At 39.8% G+C, this 16817-nt stretch overlaps 1 protein-coding gene across 2 annotated transcripts in view; it reads left to right on the top strand.

Moving 5' to 3' along the window:
• UNC5C (unc-5 netrin receptor C) overlaps nt 1-16817 on the top strand; it is a 339947-nt gene that overhangs the window by 297574 nt on the left and 25556 nt on the right. For both annotated transcript variants that reach the window (XM_072940307.1, XM_072940312.1), the window contains exons 9-12: nt 1324-1515; nt 2173-2517; nt 5321-5408; nt 15203-15371. In XM_072940307.1, the coding sequence (XP_072796408.1) occupies nt 1324-1515; nt 2173-2517; nt 5321-5408; nt 15203-15371 (794 nt within the window). The remainder of the gene's footprint in view (nt 1-1323; nt 1516-2172; nt 2518-5320; nt 5409-15202; nt 15372-16817) is intronic.

Raw genomic sequence — 16817 nt, forward strand, 5'->3', positions numbered from 1 at the left:
ATTCTTTCCCTACAAAATGTACACGTATAAAGTTGAGCATAAAAAAGCTGTTCTTGACCATCTGAAATATCAGTTTAATCACCTTTTACAGTGAGCAGAACAGCTTTGGTTAACTTTGCTGACAATTTTTGTCCATTACAGGAAACTAAACCCAGAGACTTAAACATGTCTATGGGATTCAGGAAAGATTTAATTTTGTTAGTTTGTTTTGTTTTAATTGTCAGCTTCTATTATCATTTGCCATTGGATTAAAACCTGTTTGAGGGGAGGGTATAGCTCAAGAGGTAGAGCTCATGCTTAGCATGCACGACATATTAGATTCGATCTCCAGTACCTCCATTAAAAAAATTAATAAAATAAACCTAATTACTTCCCCCTAAAAAAACTAAAAAAAAAGCATGTTCTATGCCACTAAGGCAACGTACAACTTTTACAGGAATTTTCTTCTTGCTTTACCCAGAGACAGCCCTCCCCATCTGACCTCGCACTGCGTTAATCAAATGCTTAATTGCCTTTTGGGGGTAGTCTGACCTTTCTGATCACTGAACCAGGCCTTTATCTTACTCAGTACACCATAGAGCTATTTTTTTTTATTCCAGTAATGAGTAGCTCAAGTGTAAATCTCTGACAAGAAACCGTGAGAAGCTCAGGGTTCTCAGAGGTGATACTGAATCTGTAGCAAAAGCATGGCGTTATCAGCATTAACCTCTGCTCCCCAGATCTGAGTCTTCTGAAAGTACACCTTTCAAACTCAGCGTGTTTGCTCCCAATGTTTGTTTGCTTGGTTCCGCCATTCCCACCCACCCCTTCACTGATTTAGGGGAAAGTGAGAAGAGTGCTCTGGAAAGTAATTTTGTGACTTGGAGTGATACTTAGAAAAATATTCTGGTTCAATAAATATACAGAGTCAGAACCTGCCAGGTATTTCTAACAGAGTGTTTATGTTTACCTTTTTAAAGAACTGTCAGTGAATTCATAGCTGCCTCCCAAACTTTTCCACCTGAAATTAGTAATAAACTTTTTTTCCTTGTGGGTTGGGATGGTTTTAGCTCCAGTTTCTTTTTATGCCTTGTAATGAGTGGTCTGTTATGGTGCCCAATTTAAGACAGATTAGTGAGTGGATAGATGCAGAGTGAGAAAGGAAAAGAAATCAGAGCTAATCTTCCACTGAAAGGCCACAGTTGCTTTATATAGCTTTTGAAATAGACTTGAAATTAACCTATAAAAAAGGCAATAAATGTCTGAAAAAATTATAGCAATACATATGTGTACTGTGGGAAATTTCTCTAACCAGTGAATCCAATGTCTCCTCCTCCCCTTTAGCTGCTCCTGATTCAGATGATGTTGCTCTGTATGTTGGCATTGTGATAGCTGTGATAGTTTGCCTGGCCATTTCTGTAGTTGTGGCTCTCTTTGTGTATCGGAAAAATCATCGTGACTTTGAGTCTGACATCATTGACTCTTCCGCACTCAACGGAGGCTTTCAGCCTGTGAACATCAAGGCAGCAAGGCAAGGTCAGTTGACACTGCCCTTCACACTTGGACTTATGCATGTAAGCAGCCTCCTTATGTGTCCTCAGAATCAATGAAAACACCCAGTTCAGCTGGACTGTAAGTTCCCTGAAGGCAGGGATTTTGGTCTATTTTGTTGGTTACTTGTTAACTTCATTCACATAACAAATTAAAGTTGACAGGGTGCATAAGTCATTTTTTCCTTCTCTAACAGGTTTCTCAAGTCATACTTTTAAGTACACAGATTGGTTGATTGATTTCTTGAGTCTTTTTCCTTTTGACAAGGCATCTTGTATTGCTATGAATACAGTGGTCTACAGATGAACCCTAAACCAGTATAGACAAGAGAAATTATTACCTATAGTCACCTAATAAGGATCCCCGTCTACGAATACAGTCTGTTGAAATAGCTAAATACCTTAGAAGCAATGAATAGATTTCAAGGCAGAATATAGAATGAACATATCTGTTTATTTGTGGCCAATACTAGAACAGATCCTAGCTCTCTAGTTGCCTTGTGTTCAGCAATGTTAGTCTGTCCAGATGTAATATGTGTTGAGTTGCTTTGCTGTTGGTTCAGAAAGTGTCAGGGGAAGTCTGACTAATGTAAGTTGCCTGAATGAAGAACGCAACTGGACGTCCTTTCTCTTTCTGACTCAGATCTCCTGGCGGTACCCCCAGACCTCACATCAGCTGCAGCCATGTACAGAGGACCTGTCTATGCCTTGCATGATGTCTCGGACAAAATCCCAATGACCAACTCTCCAATCCTGGATCCACTGCCTAACCTGAAAATCAAAGTGTACAATACCTCAGGTGCTGTCACACCCCAGGATGACCTCTCTGAGTTTGCATCAAAGCTGTCCCCTCAGATGACCCAATCCTTGTTGGAGAATGAGGCCCTCAACCTGAAGAATCAGAGTCTAGCAAGGCAGACAGACCCATCCTGCACTGCGTTTGGCACCTTCAACTCCCTTGGGGGTCACCTTATTGTTCCCAATTCAGGTAATTCCTAAAGGTTTTTACATTGCAGAGATAGAGCTTGAAAACATATTCTTGTACCAAACTCTTTTTTTTTGTCTTTGTTAGGCCTGAAAAGTTAAATGTAGCCTATCTAAACCAAATCTACTTTCGATGTAAACTAAACATTACTGCAGACAAAATCAGCAAAACCATTTATCTTCTTCCAGCCAACTCTGAGAATACTTCCTCTAGAAATATTATACTCACAACTTTCTGCCAAGGCATTGTTTAGAACTGCCACTGACTTTCCTTTTAATAGAACTTCAGAAGGCAACATTAAGTAACAAGCCCTCACTGTTGTCATCACACTTTAAAAGAAATTAATTAGAAAACGTATCAGCTGGTTCAGTTCCAACTCCTACAGGAAGCAATACTTCAGAATACTGATCTTTAGATGATCAGAGGACGTAACAGACATCCAGTCTTCATTTATTAATTTAACTCTTTATTACAGTCTTCAGTCTCAAGGTATTTATAAGGTACTCACTCCTACTTCTGGTATATCTACCCAGAATCACAACTTCACCATGTTTCCTTTTGTATTATTACTCAGTTTTCAGTTTATTTATTTAGTTGTCTGCTTCTAGAAAATAAGCCCCATAAAGCTCTTAAATAGTGAACGTGAATAGTGAAGTTAGTGACAATGTTTAAAGTTTGGTATTCATTAATAGTAGTTATGGGTTTGGAACTCAGTTATAAGAGGGGTAATCGATTCCTCTGTAACATACAGTAGCTCTTTTGGACAAGACAGAGTGTTTTGTAGGTACAGCAAAAAGAAACAATCTGATTGAACCAAGGTCTTCATGTGGCATAAGATGAGAATGTAATGTGTAAACAGCCATAAAGCCAAGTAATATACAGAACTAGTTGGTCTTCAGGTCTGAATATGAACTTGTCTTTGATTCTTGCTCTCACAATTTTTCACCTCATACCTTTAAAAGTACATTTTAATAAACTGAAATATTTAATGGAATATCATTTTTCCTTTTTAAAAATATATTTTACATAGCTGAGATTATACATTATATAAAATGCTTTTATTCAACTTATTCTCATGCTATTGCATGCTCTTTAAAATCATGATTTTAAATACATTTTAAGTCTATAAAATTAATAGATCAAAATGTACTCTATTGTTCTTTCATTGTTTAAACATTATATTATTCCCAAGACATTTTTATTCATAATATTCACTGGATTCTACCTCTCCTTCCCATTTCTACACCTGTCACTTTTTCACATATGAATTACTATAAAGGCTTCTAAGTGGAAAGGAGGGAGCTAGCATGTTTTAACTACTTTATCCTGGGGAACAGTGACTTACATGCATTACTTTATTTAATAGAGTAACAGTAGTTACCTAATATATGTCATGCCTTATTCTTGTTACTTTACATGCATAATTCTGTTTCATCCCCATAACAGACAGAAAAGAACATTTGATTGTTCCCACTGGGAAAAATAAAAATACTGAGGCTTGGGCGCCTCATGGGTGGTCTTCCTGCTTCCACTCTGTGCCTCACCAACCACCCTGACATGAGCGTGACCTTCACTCCCCTGGCACCACAGCACACATGTCAGCTTCCTTCTCAAGAAGGCCATGCCTCAACCTTTTCAACCAGTTACACAAAGGCTTTGAGTACTTATTCTGCTTCAACTCTCCATTCTTTACTCTTGAGGCTTTCCAGCGTGGTTGGTCATGTTTCCTTATTGCGCTGTGCTCATTTGGCATACTCCCCTTCCTTGCTAAGTAAATTATAAGCTACTCAAAGACGAGAACATTATCTTTTACTTCTGGCATTCACAGTATGCCAAGCACCTGTACTCACAATCATGTATGTACATTTTTATTGAGTTGAAATTAACTACATTTATTAGAATAAAATCATGGAGCCATGTGTCTTCAGGTCGCTGCCCACCCTGAATTACTCTCTGTGATGATGCCACAGTGGTACAGGCCAGTGGTTCCCACAGTGTGGTCCACAGTCTGCCATCATTGGCACCACCAGGCAACTAGTTAGAGCTAGAGTTTCCCCAGACCTTCTGAATCAGAAACTCCGGGGGTAGGATCCAGTAATCTGTGCTTTTGCAAATCCTCCAGGTGATTCTGATGCAACCTCAAGTTGCAAACCAGGGCTATAGGCACAGTTAACTTAGAACAGAGCTGAAGCCAATAGTCCTACAAATGCACCAATTAGCAGCTAAGTAAAAACCTACCTGCCCTGCCAATGACTAAAACTAGCAGTGACTTCCACTTTCTAGAGTTATGTATGATGAAAGACGTTCTTCACCAGTTATTCTGTTATGGAAAAACACTGATGCTAACCAGATACTTCAGAAGTAAACGTTTTTGATACTGTTGAGGTTAGCATTTTCCTGACTTTGAATCTTGTGGGGATTTTCTTTTTTTAATTAGAAACGATGCATCATTAACAGCTGTTTGAAGTTTTAAGAGCAGTTGTTGGTTTTCCCTTCGTTTTACAAGGAAAACAACAGTGGAACCATCTGTCTATTCCTTAAATAAAACAGGAGTTGAAAAAATTACATCATTCCTTTAAGCAATTCCGTAACAGTTCAGAGGGAGCTGTGGTAACAAATAAGGCCGATAAGGAAGGAAAGCGGGGCAGCTATGAATAGTTACATGTCTTTAGAGAAAAAGCAGCCAGCTTATGGCTACGTGGCCGCAGAATCTCCTTACTCCTTTTCACTTGCTTCAAAGGCATTCTGTGAAGTTCTCTTTTGATTCATAGGTCTTATGTGACTGCTTTTCTCTTTTGCTATTCAGGAGTAAGCTTGCTGATTCCCGCTGGGGCCATTCCCCAAGGGAGAGTCTACGAAATGTATGTGACTGTACACAGGAAAGAAAATATGAGGTAAATATGCTTGTTTTGGTGCACTTGACTCTATCAATGTCTGACTTGAAGGACTGTACACTAGAAAGAAAAAAGCCAATGTGTTTTTGTCTTGAGTGCCCTGCTTCCGGCATATCCTTTGCCCCGTAGACCTATAAAAGGTCAGCTTTGACTTTTCTTTGTCTTTGAAGCTCCAGACACTTCTGCAGGTCTTGAATATGGGCAGAAGGCCAGAGATCTTTTCCCAAGTGGACCTGTGGCCACACTAGCTGAGAACAGTGGCCAGAAATGTGATCCGTAGATTGGGCAGGAGGTACACGGGTAAACAAAGAGACATCGGCTTCATGTGGCCTGGCTCAGGGGTCTGGCCTGTTGCCATTATAGGGTGAAAGATCACAAAGAATTAGACAGCCTCTTAACCCCTGCCTCCCCCTGGCACTTTATTCTCACCTGCAGATTCTTCTTTTTGTGACTGTCTTCCAGTTTTTAAGTGTTACCAACCTCCTTCTTACATTTAGCACCCAAAAAAATCCACACTTGGGCCTTTCTGAATAGATCTAAGGTTGATTAAAACTAGGTTGAATCTAAGGGCTGTTTTGAATGTGTCATAATCATAAAGATGAAGTTATTTTAAGTAAAAATAACAAGAGGAGTTTCGAAGTCCTAAATTCAATTTTCAGTTTGGCCTCTAACAAATTGTATCTGGTCTTTCTTGATTAGTTCTCACATAAAGCATGCACGGTAAATAGTGCTTTAGAGGCCTGACTGATTAGTGCTTCTGAAGTGTGCTGAGATCTTAAAATAAGAGAGGTTGTTAAATGAAGATCCTTACATGTAATTATCATTGTTTTCCCCAAGGGGAAAGGCGTCAGCTCCTCAGCCCTGAGCTCTGAGTGCAAAGCGTGAGTGACGAATGTAGAACTAGGTTATCATTACAACACATTATACCCTTTCTCCTCCTCCTTTATGCTCAGAAAAACATCCATTTTCAGTCTTGTTCAGTAGCCGGAAAGCTTTTATTACGCTCTCAGGCGGAGATGTTGATATTTATAATCTGTAGGACCCAGGATGTTGTTTCCCTCACATGGTGCAGTTTCACCTGCACAAACACCAGTCTATCTAAGAAAATAATAAAATTCCTTGAGCATTATTCATGGGCCTCAAATTCGAGCAACAGAAAATCACTAAAAGGCTTGTATTTGCTCACATCAAATATTCATTTTTTCATTCTCAGTGCAAAGTAACATTCACAGGCCCTGAGAGCACCCGCCCTTCTTTGGCAGCCACAGAAATGAAGATTAGCCAACTCCAGGATCCCTTTTATATTGTTGTTTCCTTCTTTCTCTTGTCCGGAGTCAAGGTTAGCATTAAGTACATCCGGCCCCCAGGGTCTTGGCCAACATGGACATTTTGTTTAAACAGAAATGAGTATTGACTTGTGTTTTATGCTGAGAAGCAGTGAGGTGTTCAGGGTCTCTTACTTTCCATCCAATCACCACTATCTTTAGCTGAAGATCACGTCTCAAGGGGCTGCTGCAAGGCATGCTGAGGCTGAAAGATGAGACACTCAGGTGCCTCCTGTGGTTTTCCTTCCCACGGGTTAGCTGGCACCCTGACCGGGATAATTGTACACTTTAGATGGAGAGAAAACAGAAAACTGATAAAGTAGGCACTTTGGCACTTAGGCTCCTCTGCCTTTGACTTTAAAGAAAAGGAAACTATAAATCACTCCTTACTATGCCTACCACCTGAAGTTAAGTGCAGAGGGACTGACTATATTAAATTCTGTGTGCATCAAAGAAGTTCTGTTTATAAAAATTAAGCTAGAGAAACCTCAAGATCTCAAAGAAAATATGTGCAAGAGACCATAAAACAAGGACTAACACAGGAGGGTAACTGTCTCAAATAAATGAGAAAGTCCTCCCTTCACTAATTTTCTGCCGTGCACTGGGTGCAGTTTTCTTATAAAAAGACAATGATGAGAACGTGTTTTAGGATATAATAATAATGTAAAACATAGGTACCATATAGTCAGCATATTTCTAACTTCATTTATTCCTCACTGCAGCTCTCCAAGTTAGGATGAGCGCCACTTTAAAGATCAAAAACTAGGGCACAGGGAGATTAAGTCACATAGCCAAGCTTTCCCAGTTACCAAGTGAGGGAAGGTGGAATTCACACCCAAGTTATCTCATCACAGAGCTTTTCTGCTCTGTAACACGCCACCCCCACTCCGCAGGCCCCTGTACACAAGCAGCCTCTGCCTTCTGATCATAGTGCATTACTGAACGTGGTGTCTTCCTGCTGCTCACCAGAGACCCTTTCTAGCCTTACATGATGTGAGGACTTCTTTCAGAGAAGACACTGTGAGGATATCAGACGATATGAGTTTTAATTTAAGGCATTTACAGGAAAATTCTGATTATTTTTCTCTGTTTTCCCCCTCTCTGATTGCCTTATTGCATCCAAAACTGGATGTTTTTCCAGCTGGGTGGTATCCAGCTGGTCATCTGCTGATATGAACTGTCTAAAGGGAGGTGTGAACTTAATTACATGTGGCAAGTGAACGTGACAAGAGGGGGCCTTATCATTACAGAATATGTGCTAAGAGAAAGCTGGAATGGCAGATGAGCAGCTTAAATGAGCTGCAGGGACAGGATGGGCTGTCTCTGCCTGAAAGGGGAGCGAGCTGCAGGGCTGCGCTCGCAATTTCTAGCTCTCCTGCTTTACACATCCCCCGAGAAGCTGCAAACCTGTTTCCCCACTGCGGGTAGAATTCCCACAGTTCACAGCACTAATGTGGGCCTTTTTGCCTTGTTTCCAGTAGCAGTTTAAAAAAAAATGAGCCTGACTCAGACTGAAATTTTGCCTTTTGTCATTTCTTATTGAAAAACAATTTGAATTGAAGATACGAATGTTAATTTTCCCTTCCTCTGTTCTTTACTTGCCTAGCAGTTTTCTCAAAAGGCAAAAGAAAAAAAATCAATTTAGGCTTTCCAAATATAATGGTAAATAGAACTTTTTTTTTTTTTTTTTGGTATACTGTGGGGAACCGTGGAAGTTCTCTGAGCGGTCAAGTGCTGCCAGAATAGGAGTGCTTTTTAAACACTGATCTGGAGACAGTGTACAGGGTGAGCCTGTGGAGGAAACAGAAAGAGTCTCCCATGAAGGCAGGGGCCTGGCTGGGCCCCTGGCATTAATCAGGGTGTGAGAGGGGAGGGGAGGAGCCTGACCTGAGTCTGCAGAATGGAAAGAAAAATATATTTCAGAAGAAAAAGTGTTTCACAACTGGTTACAAGTTTGACAGAAGAGTGGCAAAGCAGAAAGCATATACTCAGGAATCAAGCCTGGGGCACTGGGAAAATTGGGAGAGCAATATGGGGGCCAGAAGCAGCAACTGGTTCAAGGAGAGGAGGGACAGACTGTGACTCGGATGTGCAATGTGTGCGAGAGGGGGTCTGGGATGCGTGCTGGAGACGCAGAGGCCAGTCACCAGCAAGCAGATCCTCTGAGGGAAAAGGTGCAGAGGCAGAAAGAAGAGAACTGGGGGAAGAACTTTGGGAAATGTTCTTATTTAAGGCTTGAGTATGATGAGCAAAACTAAATGGAACGTGTAAGGATAAGGCAGATAGGAGTTTGCATCTAGCTTAATATATATATAGTTGCACCTCAGTGAATATTTTTGAATGAAAGAATGGACAGTTATAGGTACAATAGGACAAAATCAGAGGTAAAGAGAGTTTCAAAATGGAGGAAGTGATTGACAGAGGTATTACTAAAATTAAAATGTAGAGAAAGAGAGTAGTAATTCAAAAAGCTATCAGATTTGTCAACTGTAGGACACGGCTGGCCTTCAGGACTTTTTTAAAGGATGCAGTCCCAGTCGGACGGATTTAAGGCGTGACTTAGTGGTGAGGCAATTACAACTGTCCTTGTATTTACTGAATATGAATGGTACAGTAATATGTGAGGATAGTGGGCCAAATTTTCTTGTGTATGTAATCATATAGCAGAAAGTTTTCATTTATTTTAATGTGTTGTTTGGAACTTTATAAAGTTGTAATTGACATTATTATTTCTCAGTGAAACTCAGTGATATTCTCCTTTTAGGTAGAGTCCTAAATTTTTGCTTGAAGGAACAGCTATAAAAAGACTTAAAAATAGAGGGGGAAAGGAGTGGAGTCCAGGTCTTTTTAAATCTTATTCTCTCACTGTTCTCCACGGTGCTTATTTATTGAAATCCAACATCTAAAGGAAGGATTCAAAGTGATTTATGAAAGCAGTCTTTACAGTGGGAGGAATTTTTTTTTAAATAAGTGGAGGAAAACAAAGACAAAATGGAAAAAATTAGATTAGAAAAGATAAAGCAGGTGACCATTTAGAATATAAAAGATTTGGTGTAATTCCCAGCATATTTCTTGTTAATAGATCATGAATTTACTGTTTCAAAGCTTGCAAGAGGGGGACATGGTAAGTTACAAGATCCATGTATCTGTCCATAAGGGAAAAATATGCCTGGAAGAAGCTCAGTTATTTCTCTTTTGGTTCCTCATAAAGAAAACATTTTGTTCATACAGTGAACAACATTTAAAAGATGAAAACAGCAGTAAGCTTCGTTAGTATTCCTCGGTGTGAGCAGAGAGTATAAGGCCCAAGGATAAATTCAGTAAAATAATTCCACAAGGATGCTGCAGTTCAGTCCAGGGCATAATACTTAGCTGTTCCAGCTTAATCCAGGGACAGATTTTGGCCTGTCTAGGGAAATGGGGGCACGCCCTTCAGAGTAGCTTCCATAAATATTTTTTTTTGCTCAATTGAGCTTTTGATAGCAAGTGAGTTAGATATTCCCTGTCAGGTACCTAGAGTGCAGATATTCCAAAGGCCAGTTATACGTGAAACCGTGTGTTTTCAAAGGCAGCTGAGCCTAGGGTGGGATTGTCATCCTGAGGGACCTGACAAAAGGCATGTGTGTTAATAGAAGGCATCTCATTTCCACACAGCGACAGACGGAGACAGGTTCTTTTCAAGAAGCAGCTTTGAGCTTGTTCTAGCAAACAGACCCTAAACTTTTCTTAAGGCCCTAAGTCCAGATAAGCAACCCAGAACATACCACTGTGTAAAAGAAACCAAATGACTTGTGTTTGGATCTTAGCTTTGCCCATAGCTAGCTTTGTGGCTTTAGGCAAGTGTGTTAATATCTCTAGATTTCTGTTGCCTCTTTCGGGGGGAAAAGGTAATATAAATACTTATCTGGACTACCTTACCAGTGTGCCTTGGGCAGCAAATGCAATAGGTTTTATGAAAGTTTTGTAAATTGTGCACTTCTGTGTCAGAGAAGTTCTCCTTGCCGATAACAGCAAGCAGAGGAGACAATCCTATAGGAAACTAAAACTCCTCTCGGAGGGCTTTGTCCTAAAGTTCTTAGAATCCATCCGGCATTAACCATGATTTTATCCTTGTTGGACTTTGAAAAGCCTTTAAAACATGATCACTGTTCACTATGAATTCTACTTAATCGCTCTTTCTGTAGCTAATTTTTGCTTTGAGTTCATTTCCATATCATCTGCAATTAATATTTACAGAATGTTTGCTTAAATATCTTAGATAACATATGAGACATAAAGGAGAAAACCCGTTGCAAAAACAAGAAGTAGATTTATTTGTATTTATTTCCTACTCTTTTTGTTTTATGTATTTTAATAACCCCACCCCTTTATGTGAATAAAGGAAATGTAGATTTAAAATACGAAAACCTTTGGTTTCGTAGTTAAGTCTTAACCTTCCCTAAGTGGCTCCTTCCATATATGCTTGGAAATGTTTCCAGTTTCAATGCTACTTCTTTCATCTTGAAAACACCAGAAGATTCTTATCATTACTTCTTTGTTTTTCATTCCCTGTTATGAATTCCACACCACTACTTCCCTATTCATTACATTCTCGCACCTCACTGGGTTAATAAATTCTTTTGACACCTACTGCCCCTTCCTTCCTTTGCTAGCCCTCCTCCAAGAATGGTGCCCATCAATATTGCATGCCAGGGGAGTGCAGGCCTGACAGCGCCCTGGCCCAGCGGGGAGCCTGCTCCCTTCTGTTCCAACCCAGTGATGAGAAGAGTCCCTCCTCCTCCTGCCTCCAGCGCCCGCTGCTCACAGCAGACCGAGAGACAGATGTTCCCAGTCCCCACCTCTATTGTAAGGGCCACTTGAAGTGGATTCCACTTTAGTCTCCATCCTTAAAAGTTTAATGCTCACTTCTCAAGGTAACGCTTGTAACTAAAAGGTAAGAGTAGTGCTCAGAAAAATGCAGCCATCACTTTTTGCTGCTCCAGTAGGAAAACAGACTAAGCAAGAATTTGGTAACTGCTTAGGGCAAACAGCGTAATATCAACTTTGACGCCGTGAAAGCAAGACTTCACTCATGTTCTAAGAAAATGAATTTCAGACTGGAACTAAGGAGGACAAGCTGCGTTCAGAGGAAATGAAAACCGAAAGGAATAGTAATGAGTTCTCAAGCTGCCACTCGCCCTGTAATTCCAAATAAGTACATTTCCAAGTATTTTGATAACTTTACACTTAATAAAACTATGTTGTTACTCAGTGAGAATGGAGATGATATTAAAAGACTAAAGAGATCATTTTTTTTAATGTTCTGAATAGGAAGAAAAGCCACAGGTTGGTGAGATTCTAGTGAAATTTTAGAATGAGAGAGGAAGTGCTGATAGCCAAGTTTTATTAAGGGGAAAATATGCCAAATTTTAACTGAGTTCTTAGACCTGATAAAAATAATTACCAAGAACTTAGGAATTTCTAAGATTTGACCTTACTTATGACCTACTAAGTTGGCCACCACCATTTTGTAGATGCTGATAAGTGACACAAGACTCCTGGGTCAGACAGAGGGCAGTTTATTACTCACAGCCATAGCACTTACCAAAGTATTACCATTTTTGTGCTGGTTTCCCAAGCCCCAGTTCTGGAAGGGTGAGGTGAAGACAGACGACATCTATACACTGGGTGGTTGCACGCCAGGAACAGACCACTGAGCTCAGGGAACCTGAGTCTTTTCTAATGGGAAGTAGGCATGTCTGCCGTTTGCTCCAGAGGTAAGCACTATCTTTGGCTTCCAAGGTGATTGCCATACAGTTACCTTGAAAAGACAATCAGGACCATGAAGAAACATGAGAGATCCATAGAGAATAGTTTTCCAACAATATTAAAAAAATAACAGCTACTATCATTCATTGAATGTTAAGTGAGGGTAAGCCATAGATATAAGCTAACTTCTATATTATGAAGTATTAATATATTAACCGTAGGTAAAGACAAGGGAAAAATCCATTTCAAGTGGCTGTTGCAATTGTAAAGGAACTTGATATATCCTCTGTAATATTTGTGTGAATGAAATGAAGAATATGAACTGTACAATGTACATTTTAATGGGTTTATATTTGAGTGAACTAAGTAGCTCTAAGTATTGATGTCAGACTGGAGAGAGGTTTCAAGTAGTGTCCTTGACAAGGTCTCTGTCTTTGCCCTATTCTTGTATTACAGTGTTATAAATGATTAGAATGAGAACATAAATGGCAGGCATATCAGATTTATGGTGGATAAAAGACTGGAAGAGATAGCCTGTATTTGGAGGAAAGATACAGCATTAAGGCATAGACAACCTAAAAATTTTCCTAAAACAATTAAGTGTAATTAGATAGCTAAATATAAATTTCTCTTTATAGGTTCAAAAGCCATCATTGCAACCACAGACCTATAAAGACAGCCTAAGAGCCTCTCATGTTAGAAGTACATAGAGTGGTTAGCTTTAACAAATTACTTAACCTTCTTGGGGCTTCATTGCCTTCTTTTATAAAAGAGTTGCTTAATCATATTATCTCTATCTTCCCATCTAACTCAAGTCTGCTAAATAATATAAGTAATTAATTGGTTGCAAATAATCCAAGGCAACAATTTTGTGAGGCATTGATATAACTACATATTCCTAAGCAAAGAAAACACCAGTCCCCCTATACTGTGTACTTGAATGTCATTGGCCCTCTGTGTCTGCGGGTTCTGTGTCTGCAGATTTGACCAACTCAGATCAATAAATTTGGAAAAAGTGATTTTTTTCCAGAAAGTTCCAAAACCAAAACTTGAATTTACAGCATGCTGGCAACTATTTAAATAGCATTTACGTTGTATTGGGTATTATAAGTAATCTAGAGATGATTTAAAGTATATGGAAGGATTTGCCTAGGTTATATGACATATTTTATAAGAGTGATCTAATTTTTTGGTTATAAATGATTATAAAATTTTTATAGTGGTTATATAATTTTTATGTAATGGTTATATGCTATTTTATATAATACTCTGCCATTTTATATAAGGAACTTGAACATCTGGGGATTTTGGTAGCTGCAGGGAGTTCGGGACCCAACCTTCTAAGGATACTGAGGGGTGACTATCTTACATTCATTTCAAGATGCTCCACTCTAGTGAAGACATTGAAACACTGACAGACATCTCTATGAAAATAAAGATAGAATTATAGGGAGAGATTGGGAAACCGTGTATTTCTAGCTGAAGTTGCAAAAACTGAGGATGTTTGGTTGGGAGGAAAGAAGACTTTAGAGATACCATAATAATCTCAAAATTTAAAAGTTTCTTTCAGACCAAACTGGAGAGAATGCAGGTCAAGAATATGTGGAGAGAAGTGTCAGGAAGGCAAACTGTGTTTGTTCTAAGGAAGAATGTCCTTTAAATTTGAACTAATAATAGATGAGAAGACCCCTGAAGGAGAAGTGGGCTGCAGTGTTGAATTAGTTTAAAGCAGTAGCCACGTGTCAACATGATGCAGGGAAGCTCTGTGCTTGTAGACCCTTAGGGCCCTTCCTCCTGTAAAATTCCATGAGCCCGTGATTGCTTGTCATGCTGTTCTGACAGAGTTGTTTTGAGTATTGTTTTTGCAAAGGCATTGGTTTTAGTCTCAGCATGAGCTCTTGTTGTGAGACTTGGGGCAATCCACTCAACACCTTGGGGTTGCCTCCTTACATATCTACTGACAGCTTGGGTTAATTTATTCGTTGCCTGTTGATTACAATCTTGTTAGGGAAAGAATAAGGCAGTTAAAAAAATGTGAAAATAAAGAATTTGGGTCTTTGAGGTTAGTCCCATGCAGATTCTCAGAGTATGAAGTATACATGTACAGAAATTTTACATTGCTATAGAAACACAGTTCTATGTACTTTCTTGGTTTTACTTGAAAAAATGAATCTGTTATACTAGCCTGAATTAATCCTGAAAGTCATTTGGAAGAAGTTTAGCTCTAGGGTGTCCTTATTCTAAAGTGAGATTTTTGAAGTGTTTTTCAAGTTAGTCCTAAAACACAAAAGTATCTAAAACTCTGTGAAACCACTGGCAAGTATTATCAAAAAAGATGGTTATGTAGCTTCATAAGGACCCTGTTCTATCTCATTCCATTTTGAAAGTATCTGTACATGAATTCAGAGGAAATCACCAAAGGCAGACTTGTATCTGAGGGAGGGGATCAAAGAGATGCTGGCAGATTCACTGTTATCAGAAAGACCTCAAGTCTTGCAAGATCAAAGTCTTGGTATAAAGTGCATGTCTTCCCATTTAATTCTGCCTCAACCCTCCTCTCTCTCTCTCTCTCTCTCTCTCTCACACACACACACACACACACACACACAAAATCTCTAAGAAGAACCTATTTGTACAACTCTAGATCTAAGATCTCAGTGAGTACATCGTATATAAATACTGTGGAACCGTCACTGACTCCAATCTCTCCTCTCCTCCTAGGCCACCCATGGAGGACTCCCAGACACTCTTGACTCCTGTGGTGAGCTGTGGGCCTCCAGGAGCCCTACTAACCCGCCCTATCATCCTCACTATGCATCACTGTGCAGATCCCAGTACTGAGGACTGGAAGATACAGCTCAAGAACCAGGCAGCACAGGGACAGTGGGAGGTGAGCCTCTGTTGGGATAAAGATGGAACCCAAGAGAGATCCATGCATATAAGAAAGGGCAATTATGGGAAGGCTTTTATTTTTAAAGCAAAACATGGGAGGAATTTTAGCTTATATTCGAAATTAGATGGGGAGGAAGAGGAAGAGGGGGAGAGAGAGACAAACACTGATTCCTGAGTACGTTATCTAATGACTGATAGGCACAAAGAAAATGATGGTCCAGCATTAGCTAACTCATAGAGAAAGTGCACTTAAAGAGTCTTACAGAAGTCCCTTTGGAATAGACATACAATCTTAGGAGGAGAAACATTTTTTTTTAAAATTTTCAGCAGAAAAACATTGCACCTGGATCAGAAATGTTACATTTACTTGCCAACAAGTACCCAAAACAGGTCTGAACTTAACCTGGGAAAACAGGAAGGTGTGTCCTAAGCTCCACAACAGTGAAGAACAGCTGTGGCACCTGCGCTCTCTATAGCTGCTGCCATCAGAACATCTTAAGGACAGTGCCTTAAACAGGTCTTGTTGTTTACATCAGAACCCTGCAGCTGGCACCTGAAGTTAAGTGCAAAAGGATTTGTTACATTTGACATGAAGATTTTATACCTGATACCTAAAAATTTTGTGTAATCATTACAAAGAGAATTATCCAATCTGTATGTTGGATGTATTTTGTGATTACTTACAAAATTTTTCTTTTAGGAAAGAAATTTTTAGGAAAAAAAGTACATGAACATTCAAACCCCTACTATGTTAGGAAAAAGTAGTGTTAGAGTTAGAAGCATAGCAGGGCATCCCTGAGATTACCTGGAATGTCCTCTCCCTCTGTGGACCTGCTCTCGGCCATGTGAGGGGACCACTCCTTTCCAGAGGATCTCAAGTCCAGGACTGAAGTCTGGGATAGACTTTACCAGATCTAACTTCAATTCCATTTAAGTGTATATGATTTATCTCAAAAAAAAATCCCAAAGTCTTAATTCAAGTAATCCTAAATTGTTTGCACAATCCCCTAATACCCTGTCTATTTCTGGATTTGAGTAATAACAATAATGAAAGGAAAAGAAAAGGAAGAGATGAGAAGAATAGAAGAGGGAAACCCTTATGAGAACACCCTTACACTTGTGATAGGAACGTGGAGCCACTTTATTCTCAGCCATTTCTCCCAGGAGGCTTCAGTAACATGCCGTCAGGAAGTGACACTTGAGGCTTCCCCTTCCTTGCCCTGCTGGAGAAAGCGGCTTCTTTCCAGGAGTCCTTTGGGTCTGGACTAAACCTGGAGGTGCGAGCTCCTTTCTCTCCTTCCCAGTTCGCTGTGAGCTTCATTTTCCGGTTTAGGTTCAGTTGAAGAGGTGATGTCATGGGTGCTATTAAGACACAGCCCTCACTGTAGCTCAGGTGGTGTTGCAAGGCCGACTAATAACCACCGGAGGCGGCTCCTTCCAGAGC

Source organism: Vicugna pacos, chromosome 2 (genome assembly GCF_048564905.1).
Source record: "Vicugna pacos chromosome 2, VicPac4, whole genome shotgun sequence".
Taxonomy (NCBI): Eukaryota; Metazoa; Chordata; class Mammalia; order Artiodactyla; family Camelidae; genus Vicugna; species Vicugna pacos.